The 27262-nt window shown below is 43.4% G+C and overlaps 4 protein-coding genes and 1 pseudogene across 19 annotated transcripts in view; 1 reads left to right on the top strand and 4 right to left on the bottom strand.

Moving 5' to 3' along the window:
* Positions 1–54: 54 nt before the first annotated feature.
* Positions 55–9872, bottom strand: LOC130539589 (regulator of nonsense transcripts 1-like). 2 transcript variants are annotated; one of them, XM_057058055.1, is made up of 24 exons: positions 9527–9872; positions 9050–9186; positions 8703–8792; positions 8436–8603; positions 8145–8325; positions 7695–7856; positions 7233–7317; positions 7034–7132; positions 6686–6794; positions 5838–5997; positions 5539–5657; positions 5292–5456; positions 5084–5198; positions 4770–4913; positions 4481–4694; positions 4245–4362; positions 4016–4172; positions 3406–3548; positions 3157–3331; positions 2905–2986; positions 2643–2804; positions 2299–2567; positions 2055–2174; positions 55–1930 (listed from the first exon to the last, which is right to left on the bottom strand). In XM_057058055.1, the coding sequence occupies exons 1-23, from the start codon at positions 9689–9691 to the stop codon at positions 2058–2060; spliced, it is 3336 nt and encodes a 1111-aa protein (XP_056914035.1). In that variant the 5' UTR covers positions 9692–9872; the 3' UTR covers positions 55–1930; positions 2055–2057. The 2 variants fall into 2 exon arrangements, with proteins under 2 accessions (XP_056914035.1, XP_056914034.1); XM_057058054.1 differs by having other exon boundaries at positions 7233–7320.
* A 1516-nt stretch (positions 9873–11388) lies between these two features.
* LOC130539605 (pyroglutamyl-peptidase 1-like) lies at positions 11389–16067 on the bottom strand (annotated as a pseudogene).
* Positions 16068–16209: 142 nt separating this feature from the next.
* On the top strand, positions 16210–18071 carry LOC130539598 (transcription factor JunD-like). The gene has a single exon (XM_057058084.1). It carries the CDS (start codon positions 16466–16468, stop codon positions 17402–17404), a length of 939 nt encoding a protein of 312 aa, XP_056914064.1. The 5' UTR covers positions 16210–16465; the 3' UTR covers positions 17405–18071.
* A 2217-nt stretch (positions 18072–20288) lies between these two features.
* rab3aa (RAB3A, member RAS oncogene family, a) lies at positions 20289–23697 on the bottom strand. The gene is made up of 5 exons (XM_057058089.1): positions 23479–23697; positions 21862–22086; positions 21243–21361; positions 20936–21060; positions 20289–20706 (listed from the first exon to the last, which is right to left on the bottom strand). The coding sequence occupies exons 2-5, from the start codon at positions 22084–22086 to the stop codon at positions 20516–20518; spliced, it is 660 nt and encodes a 219-aa protein (XP_056914069.1). The 5' UTR covers positions 23479–23697; the 3' UTR covers positions 20289–20515.
* A 203-nt stretch (positions 23698–23900) lies between these two features.
* The window catches only part of pde4ca (phosphodiesterase 4C, cAMP-specific a), a 28889-nt gene continuing 25527 nt past the window's right edge, over positions 23901–27262 (bottom strand). For 14 of the 15 annotated variants that reach the window (XM_057058058.1, XM_057058056.1, XM_057058067.1 and 11 more), the window contains one exon: positions 23901–27253. In XM_057058058.1, the coding sequence (XP_056914038.1) occupies positions 26753–27253 (501 nt within the window). In that variant the 3' untranslated portion in view covers positions 23901–26752. The remainder of the gene's footprint in view (positions 27254–27262) is intronic. The other variant, XM_057058072.1, reaches the window with a different exon arrangement.

Genomic DNA, 27262 nt, shown 5'->3' on the forward strand with positions numbered 1-27262 from the left:
GAAATGACTTTCAAATATTTATTAAAGAAGAGAAATAAAGCTGCAAAGACAAAAAAAGGAGCAAAAAGAAGCAAACTTTATTTTCCCAAGATTACCGACAGGAGAAGGGTTGTGAGTGCAGTGCATCACTCTAGCGCGGATGGATGAATGAAACGGTGCGTCCACGTCTGTACCAAACAGCAATAAACCAAAGATTATCACAATAAACAGGACAAAAATCCAACGTGGACTAAAGGTCCTTTTCACAAAAACATGCAAGGACCACTGAAGATCTACAGCAACAGAAGGAGGAATTTGAACCTGTGAATGAAATGTTATGCAGTTAAATTAGAAATGTGTCACAGCTACATCCAACTAGCTTTAATATTAGAGATAAACAGATTATAAACGCATCTAAAACTCAATCTGAAGCTCTGCTGAGTCCACCTGCGCATCTATAATCCAAATACTCATACGGGCGAATTGTAAAATGGACATTTTTTAGGGCAACTGCTTTTTCTCCATATGGCAAACCTAGGTCAGGTGAAGGAGACTTTAATGTCATATTTAGAGGATGAAATGAGGTTTAATTCTAATGTTTATCAAAATGATACAAATTTCTAGTGCACAAACACTGAGACAAAAATCACTAAATCTACTTTAAAGTCAATCGGGGCTTACATTAAATAAGGGTCCAAGCTCGACTGTGGACACCAGTGTACAGGACACATCAGCATGACAACTTATTTAGGGACATCTTTGTGGTAAATTTTATAGCACTTGTACCAAAACCTCTTCATGTGTACGTTTCTCCAGTGTAACGTCTACCTGCACTGTAGCAACTAGCTTGAAACCTCAAGTTCACGAGATTTCATGACTTCATTGTGACAACACGGAGCTTAAATAGCTGCATACATATTCTGGCGGTGTGCATGTTTCTGAAAAGGATGTGCATTCCTCTTCGTTTGGCTTATTCGATGCTTTTAACAAGTAGAAATGCTGAGGTGATCTTTTAGTGGCCCTAGGGTTCCAGAAGAGTCAGCTGTAAGCTAGCTACGGTCCTTGTTTTGACTAAAAAGACACTTTGAGGAGCGTATTCATTGCAGACCACCTGCATTGAAAGCCAGCTGCACTAGCGTTCTTCAATGAAAACCCTCAATGAAAACAGTCTGCGCTTGGAAAACCTTTCGACTCAAAGCAGCGAAAGAAATGAAAAATGGTCCTTGGGTATAAAACCCTCAGATTTCATTGGAGCTCTTTGGGGCATAACACCACAAGCACTGTTGAGTTCACGTGAAAGGAGAAAGGATGTTTCCACCCGCTTCTCTCCTGCATGCTTATATGTGATCGAATGCAGAGCTGGTTCGAGCTTTGAGTCCTAAAAAGTCGCCACGCTAAACAGCTTCAAGAGTTGGATCCTCTTTGTTTCCCCCTCTCTTCTTGCTCTCCAAGTCACAGACCAAGTCCTGTTGAGTCAGACTGGGAGACATTTTCCTGCGAGTCACCTCTTCTCCGTCTTCCTCGGCTTTTGGAGCGACCGAACTGCCTGGAGATCCGTGCGGGTTCGGAGACGCGCGGGACAAGATGACAAAGTCTCCCCTCCCCGTGACCCGCCGACGGCCTCGCCTGTCCAACTGCGCTGTGCCGACAATGACAGCTCTTCTCCCTCGCCTCATCTTTGCGTTTGGGCAGCGGCGCCTTCGGTCCTCCACCAGCCTCCCGCTCCTCCTCCGTCTCTTGCTATCTTCCTGTCCAGCTCTACTCCCACCTTTTGCTCTCACTCCTGTGATTGGTTGGTTTCTCACGGTCTCTCTCTCCTGTTACTCTCACACAGTGATGCTTCGGTTGTAGCAGTGGAAAACAGGTATCCATGTTTGTTCTTTTTTTGTTATTACCCAGATTAAAATACCACGGAACTAAGCGTCACACAGGCCTAGCTCTTTCCAGCATCCTGGGAAGAAAATACAAGAGACAGATGTCAACAAATGGGTTGCTTATCTGTTCCCTTATTCCACCAAAGTAGAACAAGACATGAAATCAATTCTAATTTTTAAATCCATTGTGGAATTGCTTACAGTCTAGTACTGGGACAGACCAGTCACACCGCCATGGTAAGCCCGCTCCCCCTGGTAGGTGGAGTCCTGGGACAAAGCCACATCAATCTGGGACTTGAACTCATCTCCAAGGTAACTGTCCTAAAATGGGAGGGAAAAAATGACAAAGATACTAGTGCTCAAATAGCAAAGCAGTATTTTCTTTTAGATCACCAGTGGAAAACATGCTGCTAGCCTCAGTTCCTCAGAGTTGCAGTCAACACACCTGTGAGAGTTCAGGCTGCGAGAGCCCTGGCTGGCTCATCTGTGACGGCTGGCTCATGTTGATGTAGCCTTGCGTCAGGGGACCCTGGGAGAAGGGCTGAGATCCCAGATCCTGGCTTGCCTGGCTGGCACCCATGTGACCTCCGTGCAGTCCGCGGTCTGATCCTGAATTTCCTCCACTCCCCATGTTGCCGCGGTTTCTTTGGCGGCCGCCGCGAGACCCTCCGCCTGCTCCGGTGGCGGCCTTCCCCTTCATACCTCCACCGCGACCTGGAGGACAAGATGGTGAATCCCACTTTGTGTATTTATATCAATTTTGCATGAATCTACAGCTTCTTCACTCACCTGATGCGGGTCCATTGATCTGCCCCAGGTATCCAGGCGGAGGGATCGGGGGCATCACAAGGTTAAAGGGTATGGGGAGGTTCATTGCCGTTATTGGATTAGGGCCAGTTCCAATCATACCGATCTGGTCATGGGTCTGGAAATACATATTGGTTGTACGTCCTGTAGTAAAGAGAAAAAGAAACAATGAAAAAGTTTCCTTTTTAATCAGGGTAAACCGTCTAACATTAAAAATGAAATGAGGCTGTTGTAGATTTCTCACCGTTGTTGCTCCGGTCATAAACAGACCCAGGAATGAGGGCTTCTCTGGCATCATACATGGCCGTGCTCATGAATCGCCCTCCCTACAAAACAACACAACATCTCCTCATTTTTGGCATTTGGATTCATGCATTTTGGGGTAAATTTCTTTTTCATAAAACATAAAAGGTGAAATTGATGTATTATGGAGCTGATTTCTCATTTTCTGGCAGCATAAAGAGCATCGGGTGGTATTGTGCTCCCAAAAACTCACAGGATTGATGGTGTTGACCAGTTTTCGGGGCTTGCTGAACTGCATGAGGCTCTCCCGCAGGTTGTTGAGAGGACCTTCCACCAGGACCTTCTGCTCCTTGTAGTAGTTCAAAAGGTGATTCCAGAGAGGCTGCTTGGACAGGGCCTTGGGGTTTCCCACAATGATCACACCATACCTGTTTCATGAGCACAAAATAGTAAACATCTAGGATATTTGGAGCTACAAAACCAGGACATTATGATATCCTACCTTGCGCGAGTCAGCGCAACATTGAGACGTCGGGGATCGTTCAGGAAACCGATGCCCTGATGCTCGTTGGCCCTCACACAAGACAGGATGATAAAGTCCTTCTCTCTGCCCTGAAAGGCATCCACGCTGGCAATTTCCACTTCCTGCACAAACATGGACAAATGCACATTGTAATACAAGAGTAATTTCAGCCCCTTCTGGACAATAAATGTCCAAATATAAGCAAATATCTTCTTTGCGCAGTTAAAAAAATCCTCAAAATGTAACAATGAATTGAGAACAGGCCTGCGTTAAAATGGGCCCTTTGAAAGTTTCAATCCCAAAATACTGCCGATGTACAGCAACATTTCATTCTTGGTTACATCCAGGCTGCAGTGACCGCACAATCCAAACAGCTTTAATTTAACCCCCCCATTTCACACAGTTTAGCCACAGTGGCCGCCATTGATTTGCTGTAGAAACATGTCATTTGCTTGCTGAATGAGACTGTCACTGCCAGACAAAATTACAAGCCATTATGTAAATGTTATGTTCATTGTTCTGTTCATTTGCCAGAGCAAATTTTATGAGATTCACCATGCTTGAAAGAGAGAAATCTCAGAAACGGTACCTGATACAGTTTTGTATGAAGCGACCCACTGAACTGCATGTACTGGACCAGATACGACCGCTGGCCCTCGTAGGGTGTAATGATACCGATCTGATCAGGTTTCGCTCCAGCTTTCAGCAGCCTCGTGGTTATTTTCTCCACATTGGCTGCCTCAGTCCTGAAATTAGATAAAACTTTTAACATGTCTTTGTTGCAACTGACAGCTACATATATCAACAAAAGCTGAAACCTGTTGAGATATGATGTTCCAGAGCTGGCGATTTCTTCTTGGCCTTGGGTCACATAAAAGAACATTGGTTTGTCAGGCTGTGGCCACTGGAAATCGAACCCTTTTTTCACACGGTCCGCTGTTGAAACAGTAAATACATTAAAAACTCAACAAAGACAGTCGGAAAAAAAGAAAGATTGAACCATACAATATGGCTGATTGGCTGTTTCTATGCATTGAATGGCTATTTATCTCACCGGCAGTGACTCCGTTCTGCAAGGACCCCTCATAGAAGATGTTGGAGGGGAAGGCGCTGAGGGCCGGGTGCATACGGTACTGGACCTGCAGACGGATTGGCCGGATACCCAGAACTACCAGGCGCTCAAAAAGCGACTGGGACAGGCCTGCTTTAGCTGCCTTCTTACACATCACCACAGGCCCCAGCTGACAGTGATCTCCCACCAGGATTAACTGTTTGGGATGACATGAACATATTCAGTGACCGTGCAGATGGTCTGAATGTGCTTCCACTGATGTTGAACCTACCTGTTTGGCACCAAGAACGACAGGCACCATACACTCTGGTTCTGTAGCCTGGGTGCTTTCATCGATCAGGATGGATCGGAACTGCATCTTGGCCAGGCGAGGATCTCCCGCCCCGACGCAGGTGCAGCAGATCACATCTGCATTCTGAAACACAAGCAGAGGACAGTGTGAAAAAATGAATTATGACGAAAAAGCCTGGGCAAAATGAATCCAGACGTAACAAAACAAACAAGTTATATACAGTAATCATGTACGCTGATAAAGTAGAACATATTTGTGTGTACTTCCTGTCCAGTAAAGTCCAGTCCGCTTACCATAAGCAGTTCCCTCTCGGCAGTGCGTCTCAGAGCTCTGTATCGCTTCTCGTCCGACGACGAAAGTTCCCCAGTCTCATCTTTCAGCTGTTGGAGCTTCTGGAGTTCTGGCATACTGAACGGAGGGATGATTGCAACACGGTGAGAGTTCGGTAATGGCAAAGAATTAAGATGGTTTTAGAAAGGTCTATGGATCCTTGTTTCTTACCTCTCCATGTTACGGGTCTGGTTGTGTAAAGCCAGAAAGGACACGGGGGAGTCGATGGCTTCCCTGCTCTTGGCACACAGCCTTACCACCTTCAGACCAGTCTGGTGGATCTTCTCTGTCAGTTGATCAACGGCGATGTTACTGGGAGCACACACTAGCACTGGACTGGAAGGATAAACATTACACACCGAAAATGTCAGCAAAATAAGTCAGAATAACACGGAGTACAGATACTTGTTTGCTATACCCGCTGCCTTGTCGAGCCAGGTGATAGACGATGGTCGCAGAGGTCACGGTCTTCCCCGTCCCAGGTGGACCTTGGATCAGGCTGAGGGGACGCTGCAGCACTGTCTTCACAGCATACACCTACAGCACAATGGGGCACAAAAGCACTTTGTATCACACACGTACTCAGACACCCACATGTATGTGAACATGTATCCATAAGTGCCTCTGATCTCTTATGTCTCATCAATGTAAACCGCAACAGAGGGAAACCTCCCTGATCAGATATTCATATGAACAGCTTGGCTTTTCATAACCCACCTGTGAGTGGTTGAGGTCGGGCAGGCCCTGGGCTGTGAAGCGTTTCGGCAGCTGGCACTTGATAACCACGTCCTCAACCTCGTGCCCCAACAGTTTGTGGTAAATATAACCAGACACTGAAGTCTCATCCACAGCAAATGTCTTAAGGGCACTTTGCATCCTGCATGACAAAGTAGACAAGACCCATTATACAGGAGAAATACAAATATATCAATATGTATAAATACAGGGCTGTTTAATATAATGCATGGTCAGACTTGTATCATTAAATGCTACACTTGGAATTTTATTTCAAACAGAAAAGTGTGACTCGAGTATTTCAAGAAACTCAAGTCGGAACATCTTAAATCATTCACTCTACTAAACTGTGATGGACCTGTATAATTCACTTGTCCTGTCAGTTATAACCAAAGCCGTGACATCCCACAGGCTGGAGCAGTTGGCATGGAAACTAAGCAATGCAATACTGATGGAGGTGCCAACAACAACACAGTATATTTGGCAAGATGTATTAATTCAGCGCGTGTTCTCTCCTGCATAATCACAATACATATACTCTAAACAGCTACTTTATGTGTTAATTAGGTGCTGCGACACATGATTGGACTGTTGCGTAAACATGTCACTGACATGATAGGAGGTTAGAAAGGATACGATAAAATATTCAAAGCAAAGACTTTGAGATCTACAAACTGGTTAAACAAAATTTAAATTTGCATAGCTGGCATTCCTCAGTTATACTGCATGGCCTTACTCTCCCTTTGAGGTTGGCCATTAGTTACATGTGTAAACACTGACTGGATGAACTGGTTGTACTATAATGGAATAGCATGTGTTCTTATGAATACCTATCAAAAGAAGTCGACTTCCACACAAAATCCACCTGAAAGTTGTGTGGGATCTCAACTGGAGCCCCTGCACTGCTCCTTAGTTCTATGGCAATCTCATCACCATAGTCTGGTGAAGCAGTCAAGGAAGACAACATTCCTGCATATTCAGGACCTCGCGTCACATCATCCCCATTTACAACTTACATGAGTCTTCTACATGATAAAAGACCTTTTAATCAACACTGATATTATGATTCTTCCAATCACTACTGAGTTTATGTATGCAAATCTGTGTTTTTTGCAAGGCAGAGATATGTTTTTATTCATAGTGACATGATAGAAGCTAATTCAAAAGCCAAAGGATACTATCAGGGACTTTGATGACGTGTCCAATTCCTTTCCAGGGAGGAGCCAGGTCTCCTTTGTATCTCAGGCAAATTTCATCTCCCTGCATCAGCCTCATATCTGGGGAGGACAGAATAGGATATCAAGAAAAATGCAAATCAGAGAGAAGGAATTTAAAAATAAGGTAGAAGGATTATTGTAATGATCTACTAAAACGTACCCGAGTCAGTTTTAGGAAGAGTGAAGTAAGCAATCCTTTTTTTGTTCAGTCCCAAGTCCCATCTGACTGTTATGTTGTCCTGAGTCTGCTTAGAAAAACAAAAACAGCTATAATTCAGACAAATGTAGGAAAAGGGCAGCAATCAGTTAATGGGAATACAGAGCATTAGATCGCATCATTTCAAACTTTTTCTTTCCTTCAAAGTCAGCGATTCCAATAAAACTTGACCAGCAGAGGCTGCAGCAGACAAGCAGCAGCCACAAGTGGAGGAAAGTTCCAGCAACTCAATAGTTTTAGGTTCTCTGTGTGCAAAAGATTCAGCCAGGCAAACTAGACTATTCAAAAACGTATACTGATGCTTAAAAAAGGAAATGATCAAATACTTCAAAGGCCAAACTCATCACGGAAGCAAAGACATGAGCACATTCATCTGACAGTAAAATGCACAAATTATTAATTTACCTGAGACTCCTTCAGTTTCTTATCATAGTCAGCCTCCAGCTTCACTAGAGGACCAAAGATGTTCTGGTACTGGTAGGCATCCTCATATCTGAGCAGGACATGCTGGGGCTCCTCATCCACTCCAGGTTTTTCCAAGTCCTCCAAAGATGCACAGGGATTTTCCTGCCCCCCCAAAAAGAGCATGTTTTTCCATGTCTGTTGTGCTTCTTTTTTTTTTTTTTAACTTAAAATAAAGCAACCACATATCGCTGAGCAAGCCTTGAGGTAAAAGTGGACTGTACATTTTGACAGTTTGAAAAAATCCAAAATAAAGATGCAAGAATAAATAACTTTGGGTATTTAAACTGATGTGGCAAAGTCGTGAACGTCATCAAAACTACATATGAACTGGAATTTTAAATTCAAATGACTCCCACAGCACATCTGTGAGGACAGTTGCATTGACGGTACCTTCCAGAGTTCCTCCAGCTTGTTGATCTGCTGGGCGGTGATCTGACGAGCTCGCAGCTGCTCCTGCTCCGATGGGATTTTCACCAGCCAGGACAGGAAGCAGCGGTCCTGGATGAGAGGCTGCCATTGTGAGCTGTCCCAGTTGATGTCCTTCAAACTGCTCTGGCTAGCACAGGGCTGTCTGTGTTACAACAACACAAAAACACAGGCATTATAATCAGATTGTTAAATGATGTAAATGAAGGAATATTATGGAAAGGCGAGATGAACATCGGCTGAAAATACCCTCACCTGCACAGTAGCACCACTACAGAGTCAGCTTTGGCGGGAATGAAACCCAGGAGGAAGACATTACGACAGCCGCAGTTGTAGCACTCCAACACTGTTTCTCCCAGAGGGCCATCCTTATGCAGGGTTACCTCTTTTGACTTGGCTCTCACCAGATGGTTCACAATATGGCTGCGATTCAGAATAAGTGAAAATGTATTGGGCAAAACATACACACACCCATAGACCGACATGTGAACAAGTTTAAACAGAAAAGGTACTGAATCTTACCTGCCAGATGTGTTTCCACGGCCATTACAGAACCATTTCTTGCTTGTGTTACAGTAAACCACACAAGCTGGATCATGAATTCCACAGTAGCTAAAAAGGTCAAAATTAAAAAGAAATGCTGCAGTATTAGTTAAGTAACAAACAGAGTTAATTTTGTTTTCATAAAACATAAATTAATACTTAGTAGACACAGATAATTTATTTTTTAACAAATTTTAGTGGTAATTGCTACAATGTTAAGTCATATTATGGTTTCTACATGAGTACTGTGTGGGCTGCCAACAATGGTCAGCAAACTGTGGCAAAATATCGGACTGTTGACAGGCTGAAAGCGTGTGCTGCTTTACCTGCAGGCATGCGCAGGAAGATCCTTGGTGTAATAGGCGTCCTCCTCATCTTCCTCAAAGTTCAGTTCTGCCAACAGCTGGCTGGCTTTAACCACGGCGTCTTCTCCATTCTGCAAAACGATGTCGGGGCCATTAACCTGTGGACGGGTTTAGAAATCGGACGGTCACCATCGTGAGTGACGTAAAACGATCGAGGTCGACAGCGAAATTTGACGTCATCGATGTAAACCCGGAGATAAATATTGAACGCTAGTGGAAATAAAATCGACTGTTGTTTATCTGCTAAAGAGCCTCATCACACTGTTTTGTTAGCTAAACCGGAAAATCTGTGCGAAAGCATGCTAGCACATTAGCAGAATTTAAGCATGGCAATCGTGCTAACCGAACGGTAGCTAACGCTGGCTAACCGACTGACGTTTTGTCAACACAGCAGGATACATATTTTGACACCAAAATATCAATAAAAGCCAGCAGTACCTGGTTCTCTAGCTGACTCTGTCCTTGAGTCTGGGTCTGGCTTGGTAGGGTAAAATCGGTGAAGTCGTACTCGGAGCCCTGTGTATCGGCACCCAAAAGCTCGGTTTCCTCGATGTCGAGGAACGTTAGAGTTTGTGAGCTCGGGCCGTACGCCTCGACACTCATCTTTATCCTCCAACGATCACCGCTAAGTTCAATGTATATTTCTACAGGCTGCTGTGATATCAAAACAGCCCTTATAACAGAGTAAGCCCCAATGAATAATAGCCCAAAGGGTGTCCGCTAATTGCGGATCGCTATACCCTATATAGAGCTCCCACGGTATCCCATAATACACTGCAAAAACCCAAGCAATATATCCCATCATCCTTTGCGGTCACGCGCGAGAAGCTCGACATGTCGCTAATCATCAATGTTCACATACGTGTGGGTGTCTAACCCTAATTAACCAAATAACGACGACATAATATGATATTAACAAACAAACGACCATTGAGTGTTTTATATGTATTAATTGTAACAAAAAAATTACTGGCCCGCTGCTGACGTCAAACTAGCGACGCTATGACGTAGTAAAGCGAGACGGCTGTTTTTGATTGCATATTTATATTACACAATTAAACAGGGCAGAATTATACCGAAAGATTTGTTACCTAAGAAAGCCATATATATATTTATTTATTTTTTTAAAAAGGAAATAAAATAACCCCACAATCATGATAACATAAAAAAATAATAAAACAACACAAGTGGTCAATGAGGAATTAAAATACATACAATGCACAAATATGTAGGGGCTTTTTCATTTAGCAAAATTTTATCTTTTAGTCTATATCTCATTTAGGAATTGATTATAAATGTTTTTTTTTTTTGTTTTTTTTTAAAGAAATCAACATTCATGTACGAGATATATATATATATTTTTTTTTTTTTTACCAAATTTTGTTTTTGGTCCACCATTTGAAAACCCAACTTTATGTTTTCATATTTGAAATATGGGATATTTTGATAAGTTATCCAAAGTTGACTTGAAAGCTGTCCCAAAAGAGTCGAGCTTATTTACAAGTCGAAAAAAAAGGTATTTTTTGTTTCAGAGTCAGAACCACAAAGTACAGTACAAAATTTCAGACCCATGTTAAATGTTAATATTTATATATTTTTTTTTTCAACAGCTAAACCTCTTTATCCTCATATCTCTTTTGGGGTCATGAGAAGGGCGCCTATCCCAGCTGCAAATGGGCGAAGGTGGGGTGCATCCCTCATTGCAGGGCCATATGTAAGCATTTTGGGGGGTTGATACATTGCTCAAGGGTACTTCAGTAGTGCATTGAAGATGTCCTGGCTGCTCCTCCGGCTACAAGAACTCCTTTCATGTTTTGTCTGCACTTGGGTTTGAATTGCTAGCTCTGTGGACTGCTCCAGGGTGCTCACAATCCCCTTAAACCTCATTCAAAATCTTAAAATGAACTTTTTTCATTTTTGATGGAATTGGAGAGGAAAGTTAACTGGATCTTTTTTTAGTTATAACCTTTTTCGTATATTGTTTTAACAGATAAGTGCACCGGCTAAGTGAAGTGCAGAATTTCAGCTTATCAGTGAGTTAGATAGTAAGTTGGCTTGGCTGACTAAAGAAAGAGCTAAAGGCTTGTCTTATCAAAGCGAAGGAGCCATAGAGCCATAGGAAGAAGTAGAAAAATCTCAACATTTAAACTTTCTCAACAGCAATTGTAATTTTTTCTTCAAAAATAATTAAAATAATTGGAAATGCCTGTCCTAAATAGGGGAAGTCTACTTACAAATATGTAAGGACAAAACTTGTATGGATTCTGGAAAAGAACTATTAATAACAACAAAACCAGACATAAAAGACATAGTTTTAATTTATAATCTTCAGGATTTGATTGTTGAGTGAGAACAAGTAAAACAGGTCCACCAAAATGCTTATGGGTGATTACATCAATAGATGATCACCTATTTGTAAAGAGATTTAGTGCAATAAAAGACTGTATAAGCTTCTATGAAATAGCCTCAGAGAACTATTTTAATTAGACACATCTTAAGAATGGCTTTTAGTTGCACAGTTATGCTACATATATATTACAGTTCATCAAGGTTTCCCACAGTTTTTATCAGAAAACATCACATCATGCACATACTGACATCTCTCCATTGGCTACCTGTCCACTTTAGAATGGCTTTAAATACTTCTGAAGCATGTTTGGGTTTGGCCTCTGGTTATTTAGCGGCAGTCTCATGTGAGTCAGCCTGCAGCCCGACGTCCTTGGGTGGGGCATTTCTGGTTCTCCCAGGTTGTAAGTCTGAAGGAGGCTAAGCTTGTGCAGTCACGTCCTCTCGACTGTGGAACAATATGCCCGAGGAAATCAGGCTGGCATTTTACTGTCCTTTTGACTACCACCCTTAATGTTTGTTGTTCCGCTGTTAAGCACCTTGAAATCTTGGCTATGAAAAGCTGTGATACATATACAAATATTATTATCCCTCTGCTCATTGATGTGCAATATACTCCCTGAAAAATCAAAAATAAGAGGTGTGATTTTAAAAACCTTCTTCAGGCTTTTTTTTTTTTTTTTTTACAATTCTCTGGTACAAATAAAAGCAACACCTTGGAGTGACATCATAATTCCATGACCTGGAAGAGTGAATTAAGAGGTGGCAATGAATACATGAGGATTATAAAGTGCAGCAGAAATGAATCAACAGTGTTTTCCTTATACAAGATATAGCAATATAGGCACACTAGTTGCACATAAACCTATTTGGACTTGACATGACATTAAAATGACTATAACTGTTGAAGTAATAGTTGCAGCTGTGCAACACTAATGCCTCCCACAACTATTGACTATAAAAGAACTGCAGCTTTTGTAGAAGACATCTGTCCCATCTGTCTTTCCACCATTAGTGCTCATGCCTGTTATTGCAGTGTTGGTCCAAACTGTGGTCCATTTCCAGTAGTTGGAGCATCTCCAGTATGGTGGCTTGAAGAGCTCTGCCAAGGTCACGGCTGCTGTAGGGTTTATCCAGTGGAGGCACGTGGATAAAAGCGCAGCATCCGCGCCCGAGGTGCAGAGAGGTGTAGTAGGTGTAATCACACAGATACCTGCCCGGGAGCAAGGACAGTATTTAGTCACGGTAAGTCGGAATTATTACCAGTACATCTACAACCATAAAGAAGATGAATATAAAAGACCATTCAAGGGGACATAGCTTGAAGGGGAATTAAACAAACATTGAATAAGATATTTTAAAAGTGAAGCCATAAAACATTATCGTCACACCTATTTACTGTATACCGGTAATTACAAGGTGAACCGTGTATTGACTTTTTGGTGAGTGGTGGAAAATAACATTCACTCATACTGTATTGGAAAGTATGATTTATAGTCGTACGTAAACTTTAGAGGTCATTATTGCTGTTTCACCCACTTCCTGCAATTGCAGTGGGAAGAACATCTTGCAAGCTGTTATAGGTCTGTGTGCATGTGGGAAAGCACGTGGAAACAACACAGGGCTACAAACAAATTGAAAGTGTGCTAAATCCAAAATAAAGCACATACTACAGCTTAGGCACAATAAAATTGTGATGGTGAATCAAACATGTTTAAAATGCTTCGTAATTACTTGTTATTTACCTTCCAGCATCTTTAGACACAGAGAGAGTGACCCCAAGGTTTGACTCGTTCAACGTTTTGCAGATTGTTGCATGTCCAGGACTGATTTTATACAATCTGGGCCATTCTCCATGCAACACTGTGAAGCAGGACAGAAGCTGCAGTTGTCCAGGCGGGTGTAACCCTTGTTGTGGCCACACTGCTCCAGAGTGACGGCTGTGGCTATCCCCGAAACACCAACATGGACCACCAGCTACTCACAGAAAACCAAATAACAGGCCAGTTGCTGGATTTTAGTAATAGTTTTTGTGAAGTACAAGAGAAAAATGTGGTTATTCTGTAATACCTGTGGGTTGTGTTCTTTCCACAAAGCTGGCAGTAGGCCTTGAACAGCCTGGTATTCTACAGGAATCTCACGCACGTAAAGGTCAGTTGTTTCATCCAACCCTAATTTCTCCAGCTCCTGTGAGCAATGAAATAACGCAATGACTCCCACATATAAATGATTAATTCAAGCATTTTGGATAATCATACTTGAACTGCGACCCAGCTGGCATTTACATCATGCTCTCCAAAAGGCTCAAAACCTGCAAAGAAAAAATTGGTAACGAGGAAAATAAATAAAAAAATCCACTTGCAATAAATAAAAGGAGATACTGATAAGTGAAAAGAGTATCTTGATTCAAAAGTCTAAAGGTTGCATCAGGTTACACATTAACTGCATTAACAGGTTAGACAGAAAAGCAACACTGAAATCAGGAAAGTTGATTAAGCTCGTGGAGCTTAATCAACTTTCCTGATGACATTTTATTTTTAAATTATGGAAAAGACAAAATAATTTTCTGCAGAAATAGGGATTTTGATTCACACTCAATAATTAGAATTTAGAACTTGCCCACATATAAAAAGAATATTGTCACAATTGTTTGCCCGATCTCTCACCTGTTACTACAACCTTCTTCTTATTGGCCATAATCGATTGTTATGGCAGGAATTCTCATAGATTTATAATAAAGGAGCGACACATGGGAGTTAAAAAACAAACCCCAGTATTGTCTCCGTTTATTGCTGTCTTCTTCTGCTCGGATATAGGACACATCTGACTATACTGCCACCTATTGGCCGTCGATGTAACTCCTGTGAAAACAAATAACAGTACCTTAGGCCAGAAATTACAAATCTTATCAAATTCCAAGGACCCAGATAAATCTAAATATAACATGTAAAAAGACTGGAAGGCTTTTATTGAATGTGCAGTGCTGGAACTGTGGAGGCAGGTGATAAATATGTAACTTATGTGTGGAGTGGTTTGGCTGGTTAGCAGATTGGTTGAATACCCAGGGGCGTAACATGCATGCCCAGTTACCCTCTACTCATTAAACCTGAATTAAAAGAACACTTTTGCGGTTAAGCATGGGAAATCAACGCAGCTTTTATACATTCAGAACCGTTCCTGTTCCAGTTTGTTTTCATGAAGGCAGCTTTGTCCTAATATTTTGTTACAGGGACAGAACTGCTCTAGGTCTGTGCAGTCCACACCCTCGGGTTGTGAATGACTCACTGATTCAGCACACTGTGTGGCCAAGTGGGCAAAGTGAAGATAATATGCTTCCCACAGGGTGGATATTTACTTTTTTCCATCTCATACATGTTATAAAGCCTCTGTAGTTACATAATCAACGTATACGGTGGCCTCATAATCACATACATAATCACACACACACAAACACACACACACACACGCACACACTGTCAACCTACGCAACACAACAGGCACTGTACAGTCCTGGCTTCTCCTTTAAACCCACTCACCTCTCTCTATCTCACTTGCGTCACTTGCCATGTCACTGTTACCATGGAAACTAATGATGCCCCCTCTGCTCCGTGGTGCTGATGCAGACAGTCTGCTATATCCGTCACCGTGTCTGAATAACTATAATCTAGTGTAATTTCTAGCAGCCACAGAAAAGCCCTGCTGTATAATTGTTTTGCTAATGCTATATGCTATTATATTCCCCTCTGCACTATAATCTATTATCCACCATCGCCAACAACCGGTTATTCCTCATCAGAGTTCTGGGTAAAGTAACTGGGTGAGAGAGAGCTATACAACCCAGACAGGTCCAACACGCACGCACACATACACACAAACAAACACACACACACACACCTGGGGACAATTTAGAGTCTCCAATCAACCTGATTTCATGGAGTTTTGTTTTTTTTACTGTAGAAGGAAACCAGATGACCTGGGGAAACATGGAAAAGGCCTGTGGACAGAATCCAACCCACAACCCTCCTTCTCTGAAGCAACAATGGTGACCAAATGCATTGATTGTATCGACGACACACAGGCTGTGTAGCTTGCTCAAATAACACGGCCAAAGTGTATCATTTAAACGCAAAATTCCACCGAGGGCACAGCTACTGTGAACGATAATGTGCCTGACAGACAGACTAGACGCTGACGGGCATGTGGGCATGTTGGCGTTTCCACGTGCTACTTTAAATTAGAAACCACACGGTTTCCCCATTTTGCTGTCACTGTTTCCTTCCTTTTTTTAAAGTCAGCACACACTTTCCCCGCAAACACTGTTACACTTCATTTCTGGTTGCTCTCAGTCTGGAATGTCCCCACTGATCCCTGACAATACACATATTCTATTCTATTCTATGTGCAGTCATACAGGCTTATTCTGTGCTACAATAACACTGGTGTGGAATAAAACCTTACATTATTTTAAGCTGTTTACAGTCTTCCCGAAGTCTCAGCCTGACTTGAGGGAGTATTTTCTGTAAAAGTCTTGCTGTTCTTCTCTCTTGGCCTTTGCCTCCACGCCTTCCCCGCCCAGTCTCTGCTCTCTTTTGGCGACCCTGAGCTTTTTTATGCTATGACATCAAACCACAATGCATTGCACTGTTTGTAGTTTACTTAAAGTCTCCATGGTAATAAAGACCGGCTCGGCCCCTTATTCAAATTGAACCGGAAACCAACGTCATCTTGGGCCAATCTCCGCGCTCTCGAGTGACATAATGGAATTTTTAGGGCTAGAAAGCGAGAGAAGTCTGGCGCTGCGCATAGCAGCCGTGCCATCAGGGAAAGACAATCTCTGCGTCGGACAGGAACGACACGGCGGAGTCCCCCCCAGGCACCGCTGCTTAAGAGCTCGACTGATAGAGTGGCTGATAAACAAGAGGAAAACAGGAACACGAAACTGAGGATCAGCTGGTTTTCTCACGCTTGGATGTGACCGTTCACCATTCTTTAATGCGTAACGCTCAACACTCCCTCATGTGAGGGTGGAGAATGGAAACAACCCTCTACCCAGGCACCGCGAATACCCAGAAAGGCTCCAGAATCTATAGCCAGGACACCATGATGAAGAAAGAGATTAGTCTGAACCTAGACGACCAGAGTTCCGAGTTGAAATCCAACCCGCTGAGAGACACGGACGGACTCCTAAACTCGCCCGACTTGGGACTTGCCAAACTCACCTCTCCGGACTTGGAGCGGCTCATCATCCAGTCAAACGGTCTGGTCGCCGGCAGCACCAACCCGACCTCCCAGTTCCTCTACCCGAAGTCAGCCAGCGACGAACATGAGTTCGCGGAAGGTTTCGTCAAAGCGCTGGAGGATCTCCACAAACAGAATCAGCTGAGCGACGCGGGCTGCGTCTCCGTGGACAGACTGGAGCTCCTCGGCGCGTCCAACGCGGTCGGCACCGCCGGACTTCAGGGGTCTGAGCTCCCTGTGTACACTACTCTGAACGGTTACGCGAACAGTCCTCTCGGAGCCGCCACCATCAACTACTCCACGGACACCATCCCGTTCCCGCCGCCCCCAGCGCATCTGGCGCAGCAACAGGCGGCGGCGGCGGCGGCGGCGGCGGCTCTGTCACGACTGCAGTCCGCGGGTCTGGTGAAGGACGAGCCCCAGACGGTACCAGACATGCAGAGCTTCGGGGACAGCCCTCCCCTGTCTCCGATCGACATGGACAACCAGGAGCGCATCAAGGCGGAGAGGAAAAGGCTGCGGAACCGGATAGCAGCCTCCAAGTGCCGCAAAAGGAAGCTGGAGAGGATATCTCGACTGGAGGACAAGGTCAAGAGCCTGAAAACGCAGAACACGGAGCTGGCATCGACGGCCAGCGTCCTCAGGGAGCAAGTGGCCCAGCTGAAGCAGAAGGTGATGAACCACGTCAGCAGCGGGTGCCAGCTCCTGCCAAACCAGGTCCAAGCTTATTAACTTTAGAAACATATCTGCATCCTCCGAAGGAACCTGGCGGCAACCTGAGGAACACTGGCCTTATCAGAGACCCGATAGGAGCCTGCTGTAAATGCGCCCTGCAGATAAGAAATCAAACATCTCAGACACTGTGCAGAGATGGGAGCCGGGCATTAGGTCAGACAGCAGCAGCCGCGGCGCGCACGGCCTGAACTTCTACAGAAATCTGACAGTGTTGACCTAGAAACTCTTTTATTCTCGTCGTTGTTGTTGCCTTAATATTTTCCGGGAAGCCATGTAGCAAAACTGCAATCTGATTTTAGTGCAGGATAGGTGGACAACCTCAACCAGAGTGCAACCAAGCGTCACCAAGTGCTGCCACCCACCCTGTATTTTAATGCCTTACTTGTTTACAAGCACTTAAAGCCTATATTTTATTTACAGAAACATTTCTGATTTTATATATATATGTATGTACGTGTCCTTATACTTCTCGTTTTTTGGTAAAACTGAACACTGCATGTCTCGTTGCTCTGTGTAATCGTAGTACTTCTCATCGCGGTGGCTGCTGTGTAGGACTTCGCTGCACACTTCCATGAATGTACGTGTACTTGCTGACAAACTGCGTATCAACCTGTAACGGAGTTTAAGTCTCGAGCTGACATTTATTAAAGTCACTACTAACTGCTCTGGTGTTTGGTTCCCCCTAATTGACTGCGGCTTCTGTTATCGTCTCATAATTCGAGGACGTTTTTAATTCCTTCTATTGTCTCGTTTGTTTCGAGGCCATTGTGGTCAAGCAACTGGACGTCGCACCACGCCCCCTGCTGGTTATATCCCAGCACGCAGCTGCCAGTCCCAGTAGTTGACCTTTGGGAATGACCTTTGAGGCACACAAAGATGCAGCTTTAGGATTTTTGTTTATTTAATCCTGATTTTTACAAATCTGGCATCAAACAGTTACAGCACAATTCACACAACTAACACCCAAAAGGGTAAAAAAAAAGAAAGGAAAAATATTATTTACATTGGTTATTGATGATGTAGTAAAGGGGAGAGTAGGACGGGATAAAAGCGTGTTTCCAATCCGTGACAATCGTATCTCTTTTGAAGCTAGTGCACACTTTAGGTAAACAAAATTCTCTCTCACCAAACCAACACCCTTTTTTGCTCATAACTTATTGTCAAGGTCTCTTTGGAGAAGCATGTTTAAGTGTCTAAGACAAACACTAAATTTGCAGAACCACACAAAGCATGTGTGTGTTCTAACCCTGGGCAGGGTTTTGTTTTTTTTTATTATTGATTTTTGGGTGTGGACAGAGAAAAGGCTGCTTTTGCTCTGTGAGAACAGTCTGTTTTACACTGGAGTCATTAAAGTTAAGCAGCGGTATCAAAAGACAAACAGGCTTTCTGGGAAAGCTGTTTGGACATGATAGGAAATCTTTTGATTGGAATGTTTAACTTTCCTCTCAAGGAAACTTGCTAACCTTTATATTCATTGTAAACACAAATGCATTTAAAAGCTGGGACTTTTCAAAAAATACACAGCTTATAATGAATAATCTAGTAAGTATACTTTATAAATAAGTTACAATACAAAATAAATTATACTTTGAAATAAATAAGGTGTGGAAAATAGGTATATGTCTTTCAGTCCATCTGTGACTGTATATCATATAGGATGTTTGTACTTTACATATAAGACGAAGAGACATGCTTAAAAAAACCAAAAAAAAAACCCCATAATCTTCTCCCCGATATCTAACAGTTCGTCAGAGACTCTTTGGAAGTGATGAACGTTCAGCAATGAAGCAAAAGTTAATGCGATGAAATGGAGCGCCGCATGTGGAACCTTTACGACCTGAATGTGCAGGGCAGATGGGTTTAAACTCCAGACGCCATCCAGCCACCCACAACCTGTTAGAACCATCAACATTCTCCCTCCAATATATGCCTTTTAAAGTGCATCCCTGCCCTGCTTTCACACTCCTCCTCCACATATGGAACACGTCCCATACTCTTCCATTCTGGAGCTGCTCTTAATAAGGTAACATTAAACTTTGTTAACTTCTAAAGGCTACGCGATACTCCTCGCTTCGCCAGGTCAACCTAGCAGCGGCCATTCTAATAAAGGGAAAAGAGACAACAGTAGCCAACTCACCGTTAAAACCTTCGCAGCACTAAAATAAGCATTTTTTAAAAAAGGAGTAAACTTTGATATCAAATCCAGACCATAAATATGTGTAAAAACACAATTACAACACATGGATACACCCAGCCAAAACCCCACGTAACCAACTGGAAAAAAAGTTAAACAAACCCCTAAAAGAATCAAAAACAGCAGCTCTACCCACAGCAACATACATCTTCAGTGGGGAGGGGGAAACATCTGATTTGTATCATTAGGTTTGAGGCGCTAATGCTGTGCAGGCATCGACGTTGGAGGATCTCGCCGATGTAACCTGACTGCTCGCATTAATAAAGAATGATGTAATATTAGCTTTGACTGGTCTGGGGGGGGGCAGCATGGCCCATTCTTGGGTTAGCCCAGCGCTTCTCAAATAGTGGGGGGGGGGGGGGGGGCGCGGTGCGATGCCAGGGGGGGCGCGTGTGACCCCGGAGAACATGTTTTTTTTTTTTTTTTGCCGTACTAGAATAAAGTGTAATTGCACATCCCGCGCGCACACACCACAGAGCAAGAGACAGGAAGTGCAGTGAACAAACCACCAAGAGACAGCATGAAACAATACTTAACAGTGATGAAAAGAAAGGCGGAGAGAGACGGAGATAATGAGAATACGAAAGTCTCCCGAAAGCTCAGACGAGGAAATATGACGAAGCGTATATAGCGCAAAATGTTTCTTCTTCCTAGGGGGGCGTAACAGAAAATAATTGAGAAGCACTGGGTTAGCCTGACGCTACGACATCATCTGAAGATTATCTTTCTGAGACACAAACCCTTGAAAGAGGTTCGGCCCATTTGGTCGGAGCTGTGGGTGAAGGGCGTCGCAGGAGCTAAGTGTTTAGTTGATTTTTTTTCCCCACTGTAGAGTGTTTGTGAAGATAATGGATGGTGTAGATTAATGGAAATGTTTGGATTTTAGATCCCTGTGTAAAAGTGGGGAGTCATATTTAACAAGCACAATCCTGATGGGACCTCTGAGGCTGCTCGTTGAGCTGCGGCCCCTGTTTGGCGCCGGTGATGGTGGGGTCGTTGTTGTCCAGACTCTCTGACATCCTCTCGCAGATGATGTCCACCAGCCTCTCGAAGGTCTGCTTCACGTTAATGTTGTCTTTAGCGCTCGCTTCAAAGAACTCGAAACCTGTCAAGACAGAAGAGGGAAGGGGGAAAAAAAAGGTGTTTTTATTGCTCCAGTAAAAGCTCATGTTACAGCTTTAATGACTAATCCATTTATCTGATAATAACAGGACACATTAGTCACAGACATACCTGCAGCTATGAAATCAATAAAATACCATTTAAATTTTATGCGACCTATTTAGTGCATAAACCACCAGGAGAGGATTTGACCTTCTGAGGCATAGACTCACCCAGCTGATCTGACAGCTGTTGGCCCCTCTGGGAAGCCACCACCCGCTCATCCTCCATATCACACTTATTCCCCACCAAGAGGACCTGCGCATTGTCCCACGAGTACGTCTTTATCTGAGTGGACCTGACAGCACAGACAGACAGCAGAGAATGTCCAACAGGAGACAAGGGAAATGTCGTATGAAAGGACAACAGAACTGGCAAAAAAGAGCGTGTTTCAGGTTTTAGGAAAGAAACTAGCAGTTAATTGAAGATATCTGGTCCAAAAGTGTAGATTTTAGTCCAGGCTGAACTACAGCTACTCACCAGTCTTGAACAGCGTTGAAGGAGTCCTCGTTGGTGATGTCATACATGAGGATGAAGCCCATGGCCCCCCTGTAATACGCTGTGGTGATTGTCCTGTAGCGCTCCTGACCAGCGGTATCCTACATCAACACATCAACACAAAACTCCCTGAAGCTGCTGCTGTCTCCACCCTGTCAGTAGAGCACCAATAGGTTCAACTGAATCGGTTCGACAGCCCCCCCGAGCTTTAACCTGCCATCAGCGTCAGGAATTCCTCTCACGTTCAACGGTGAATGATTGGACGCAGGGCTGGGCTCCACTTTAAGTGGACTTCAAGGGTATAGTTGTTACACAACAGATGAAGAGATTCTGGAGAGTGAGGGGTCATTTCAGCAGCTGGCAGTTGTTAGAGATCATTGATGAGAGAACAAAGCTCTCCCAGATGTGTCGCTTTTAAAACTTTGGTTAGCGGCTGGCTAAAAATGCCACCACTGGAATTCAATTTCATTCTGTTTTATTTGCTTATTCTTCAAGAGGACCCGCTCATTCCTGCAAATGTGATTTATTTGACGAAGGAGGGAACACGATCAATCCCACCCTCGACCTCCGAGCAACGGCTGACCAGCCTTTCCTTCCTCACCCAGATCTGCAGCTTTATCCGCTTGTCGCTTCTGTAGATGGTCTTGACCTTGAAGTCGATGCCCACCGTGCTGACAAACGTTGGTGTGAAGGAGTCGTCCGCATAACGGAAGAGGAAGGAGGTCTTCCCCACGCTGCTGTTCCCGATGATGAGGATTTTAAACATGTAGTCAAAGTTCTGGTCTGAGGTCTCCTTCTGTCCATATGTGGAATTTGCAGACGCCATCTATGTGGAGAATCATATCACATCCATTAGTCACAGGATCTGGAGTCAATGATATTAATTTATACAAATATAAATCAACAACAGCAGCACAGACTACAGTCGGAAACAGAATCACCGACAAATCATATTATCTTTACTGCTTCTGTTAAATTCCTGTCATATATTTAAGTTAAACCAGGACAACAGTCATTGTCTGAGGCTACATTGGACTTGAGGGTTTCACAGCAGTGTCAACAGCTGTGAGCCAGAGCTCTAAAACACACAGACCTGATAACAAACACATGCAGAAAATGTGCTGCAACAAATTTAAAACCACAAGAAAGGTTGAAAGTTTGGAACAAGCCTCAAAAAAGAGCTGCGACCGAGACGGTTCACGCATAAATAACCTTCAGGACGTATTCCGGACTGTTCTGAATGGCCTGACATCCTTTGAAACAAATGCAGCAGCACATGGTCAAATGCAACAATTTTATAAAATGTCTACAAAAATGAATTTTAAAACATATATGAAGGAAAGGGGGGAGACCTATAATGCTCTTTCTGCATGAGAAGGGTGCAGACATATTCTAACCCACTGTCAGGGTGTGAATGTGATGAATATGTGGGGCTGAATGGGGTCAGATTACACCCATATGGTCCCAAATCGACCTGAACCTAAAAGTGTAAATACCTGCAAAACAGGCAGTGCAAATACACGGAACATATCCTTAAAAAAACCAACAAACAGCCTACAGCATTTTCACCTTCTGTCAACACGACGGGCTGTGCATGGAACGTCTTTCTAAAGATAAGAGGGCGGAAGTACCGGAGCTTAACAGGCTATAAGCATCAGCTAAAGCGGCTGTCCTGTCATCATCCACGGGGGCAGGGAACCGCCATGGGCGCGCTTTGTTAATCAACCAATTATGAATAGTTTGAATACGACTTGCTGTCATTTGGGAAAAACGAGAAAAACATCTCCAATGCATCTTGTGATCTTGGCATGCCCCTTCATTCAAAATACACATCAGCTGACCTTTTTGGCGTTAGCTTGCTAGTTAATAACTTATGTATTAGCTGCATGAATTTAACACCACGGCTCGTGTAAGGTGGAAAAAGACCACGCAGCATTTGCGTATGGTTATATGTCTTATTAGAGCTGGAATAAAGCATTACAGGTGATGCAGCAACTGCCCAAGAGGAAAAATTTGGGACAAACGGAGCTTTACCAGCACTTTAAATTTAGGAGCCGGAGCTAGCTAAGCATCTCCGCTATGTCAAATGAAGGTTACTCTTTCTTATTTACCACCCAGTTTTCATTGAAAGTCAAATATAAGACAAGCCCCAAATCGTCCGTGTGACAGCTCTCTGATTTTTCCCCACCAGGCGATGTCAAATGAGCGCAAGAGTTACCGTGAAATGTGCGTTTTGTCCTCGGCGTCCCTGCTGCGCTTTAGCTCCGTCACCAGCTTTGCACCTGCGTTAGCCTGAGCGCTTATTGACTGACAGCTCCGGCATTAGGCGGGGCCAAAGGAGGATAAGGATGATTGACGGGACAATAGACAAATCAGGAAAGAGTAAACGCTTTTCCGCCAGAACCACGCCCCTTCAATGATAATACAGGATGTCTGGGCTATACTGTTTTAAATAAGTATTTATGTGGTTTACCACATATTTAATTTATTAGCATCTACTCATTAGTATCATTTCTCATTATAAGATTGATGATCTTTTATTACTATTATTATTTCTAGCTATCAGTGCAATTGAATTTCTAAGTAGAACTATAAAGCAATTTGGAAGGTGGATATTAGTTTCCAGATCGAAGAAGAGACTTTTTTGTTGCTTTTTTTCTTTATTGGCCAGGCATACAGTTCTAGTTGGAGAAAGGGCTAACACACCCACAGTTAAACAGCAAAGTTTGGATTGTCGAAGCTGCACAGTCTTAGTTCATGACCCATATTCATAACAACACGTTAGAAGAGAAATACTGATCCAGGAAGGCTCAAGATCTTCAGTATGAAGACTCAGATCAGAACACCCACTGTTGAAATCTTCATGAATATGTGATCAGGGGGAAACAGATGAAGGACATATGAGAGGTTTAACAAAACCAAGATGAAAATCTGTTGCTAAATTAGTTTCATACCAGACATGAAAGTGAGTATTTCTAAAATGTATAATTTTGCTCTCAGATGCAAAAAGACAAGTATGTTAAGCAACAGTTGAAATCTGTCCTCTTTGAATGAGCTACACATCCGACTACACTAAAATAAGGTCTGACCTTCCACTGACTCCGACAGATAATAAAGAAAATAATAAATTAACTGTACACGAAGCACTGTGAGGAAAATGCACGAAAGCAAACATCGACACGCAGATAGGTGGACAGAATTTCACACATTGTGCTGGTGGAGTTGTTAAATAGTCCTTAATGTTGAAGGCATATTGTTGTGTATCTGTCTGGTGCTGTTTATGGCTGCAGAAACAATTGCGCATGTTTTACTCCAGCATGTCGGTGAACAGGAAAAGAAAAACCAAATAAACAGTGAAAAAAAAAATATAATAAGAGCTTGTTCGCTTGTTGAAACGCAAGTTCTCCAAAACAATAACAGGTTTCTCCACAGACTCGTCATCTTGTGTCAGACCTGCAGCCACTTGCATGCATTTCAACGTAAAACAGCCGTACATTAAAAATGGTAAAAAGAGCTGTAGCGGTCCAGCCCATGCAGTCTAACGTAACCACCGAAAGACAGAGAAACAGTCACGTTATACATATTTAACTGTACTGGAAGTGCAGAACTGTAAAAGTACCTTACAAAGTGCTTTGGTTTTTTGGTGTTTTTTTTTTCTAACAAATTCATACATTAAAAAACAACCCAGTCATTCTTTCATCCACAGGTACGCACAAGAAAGAGCATCGCTGCTTTAAGACAATATCAGTTTTTGTTGCTGTCTGAAGGAGAGTTTTTTTTTTTAGTAGGAACAGAGATGTGGGGGTCAGATTGGCACACGGGGTGCTACAATCAACCAACTTTATCAGCCACAGATGGAAAGTAGCCAGTGGCAAAATGGAAATTACAGTACGGGTTGTGTCATGCTTGCTTGGCACTTGCTTTGTCATCGACCGTGTCCCTGTAAAAAGCAAAATATTGATCAATGACAGAAAAGAGATGAAAATATTTATGGCACGGGAAACTGTCTCGTGGTAACCTCCTGCATTTTTTTGTGTTGACAGTATGTGGATGCAAACAGCCTCCGTTTAAGTCAAAAAACGAGACCCGAATCACTCATCCTCCAACCCAAAACAAAGAAATTTTAGTGTGGCAGCTGTGTTTGACACAGTTTGATGCATTTCCAGCTGTTCTGTGTGTCAGGCTTCTGGTTTTACCAACAGTCAATGACAAAGTGTCATTCTCAGTCACAACCTCTAATGTTCTTTGTGTTTTGGCTCAAGACCTTAAAAACCATCAAGTGAGCTATGAACGACAACATAAAGTGCTAAAAACTTGAGCCAATTCAAAAAAGGGTGCCAAATATTCAGGATTTGAAAGAAGAAAAAAAAGATTTACAAATCAAATTCAACCAAAAACAGAACAAAAAACTGAATGTGATATTTTGGGTGGTTCTAAACGTATCTAAATAAACTTAATAGATTTATATAGATCTATGCAAAGCTCTGAAAATCATTCGCGTCCCCTGTTCAGCTTCAGTTCCACTTATCAACGCTAGGGGGAGCCACGTGCACAGCAAACCCTGCTGCCCATGCGTTGCCCTGGCTCCGCAACGCCTCACGAACCCTGGCTCAGTCACAATATCAGAGTCTAAAAATATAAAAATGTAAATAGCAATTCTAAAAACTGAAAAACCCAAGTTAATATGCATTGCCTGCCACAAATGATCGGAATAATATCCTTCCAAGACTAGCTGAGTACAATAAAACGGGCCCCTGCCAGCAGCCCAACAGAGTGCAACATGTAAAATAATAAGTCACTCTTTCTGCTACATTTAAAACTGCCTGCATAAAGTTAAGCACAGCCCGTTACTGCTGCAACCTGTTTTTACAAAGTCTTATTTTCCTTCAGCTCCATTTAAAGTACTGTATATCAGTGTGCATGGAACAAAAATAAAAGACTGAATAAACGAATGAGCAAAATACTTAAAAGGCAGGCAAATTTGCGACTGGTGAGGCGAAGCGTATTACGAGACTATGCTGTATTTTCCCCAGACATGTATCGCTTCTATGCTTTCTCCACAGTTGCTTCAGAAGAGGAAGACGGTTCTGTCGTTTGCTGTAATGGATCCTGGGAAAGGGGTTGGCTGGTCAGAGTTTTTTCCTTCGTCGAAACCATTCATAGTCTCTGAGGAACTTTTGATCCGCAGCACGTCTGAACGAAAGACAGACGGAACGCAGAGAACCAGTCAGGGCTCGGTTCGCCGCCCGATGAGGTTGCAGAGGTCCGGGCTAACTGTCACTCCAGTGCAACGGACTGCTGTTTCAGACCTTCTCAGCATCCCCCAGACTCACTCTTCCTCCTGTTCCCCGCAGCAGAAGGTTTGCTATCACCCTGTTCATGGAAAGCGGAGGTGCTGGTTTTTAGGGGAGTGACAAAGGACGAGGCACTGAAATCAAGAAACTCAAACAAACAAACAAAGAAAAAAGGCCAAAGGAAACTGGTGACTGATGCTATGTCCCGATTCTGAAGCGTGAGACGCCGGGGGCGTCCTCCTGCTCTGCTTCTTTATCTTCTGACATATCCTTCTCAGAGTCTACAGAAAACGTCCTGGTTGAATCAGTAGTGAGCTTTTTGGTGAGGAGTCGCGTCATGGTGGACACTGCGTCGAATCTGCTGCCGGGGTCAGTTCTGGAGAGTTTAGACCCTGGTCCGGCGCTGTAGCTTTCCTCCTCTTCGGGTGTACTCTCGGTGTCGGACTCTCCTTCTTCTTCCAGGGTGAGCTTGAACTGGAACTTATCGGTGGTACCGCTGCCCCTGCTGAGCGCTGACGCCTCCCCGGCATGGCCCCCCACCTCCTGCTGCTCAGGGCCGGGTGAAGGACTGCGTGGGATCATGCCTTGGTACCACTCTCGGTTATCCTCCAGCGTGTCCAGGATCTCCTGAGCATCTGGGTGGACAAGATCAGCCCAGGTTTCCCACAGAGGATGAACAATATAATCAATGAAGCCCACCTGAAAGAT

The sequence above is a fragment of the Takifugu flavidus genome, chromosome 15 (genome assembly GCF_003711565.1).
Source record: "Takifugu flavidus isolate HTHZ2018 chromosome 15, ASM371156v2, whole genome shotgun sequence".
NCBI classification, from domain to species: Eukaryota; Metazoa; Chordata; class Actinopteri; order Tetraodontiformes; family Tetraodontidae; genus Takifugu; species Takifugu flavidus.

Excerpts from the sequence above, each read along its gene's own strand:
- LOC130539589 (XM_057058054.1), bottom strand. The coding sequence starts at position 9,691 with ATGAGTGTCGAGGCGTACGGCCCGAGCTCACAAACTCTAACGTTCCTC. Across the intron at positions 8,793-9,049 it reads CTTCCTGCGCATGCCTGCAG|CTACTGTGGAATTCATGATC; the intron begins GTAAAGCAGCAC and ends TGACCTTTTTAG. Across the intron at positions 2,987-3,156 it reads TGGTCAACACCATCAATCCT|GGAGGGCGATTCATGAGCAC; the intron begins GTGAGTTTTTGG and ends GTTGTTTTGTAG.
- rab3aa (XM_057058089.1), bottom strand. The coding sequence starts at position 22,086 with ATGGCGTCTGCAAATTCCACATATGGACAGAAGGAGACCTCAGACCAG. Across the intron at positions 21,061-21,242 it reads TTCAACGCTGTTCAAGACTG|GTCCACTCAGATAAAGACGT; the intron begins GTGAGTAGCTGT and ends CTGTGCTGTCAG. Across the intron at positions 20,707-20,935 it reads ACAGCTGTCAGATCAGCTGG|GTTTCGAGTTCTTTGAAGCG; the intron begins GTGAGTCTATGC and ends CTGTCTTGACAG.
- LOC130539598 (XM_057058084.1), top strand. The coding sequence starts at position 16,466 with ATGGAAACAACCCTCTACCCAGGCACCGCGAATACCCAGAAAGGCTCC.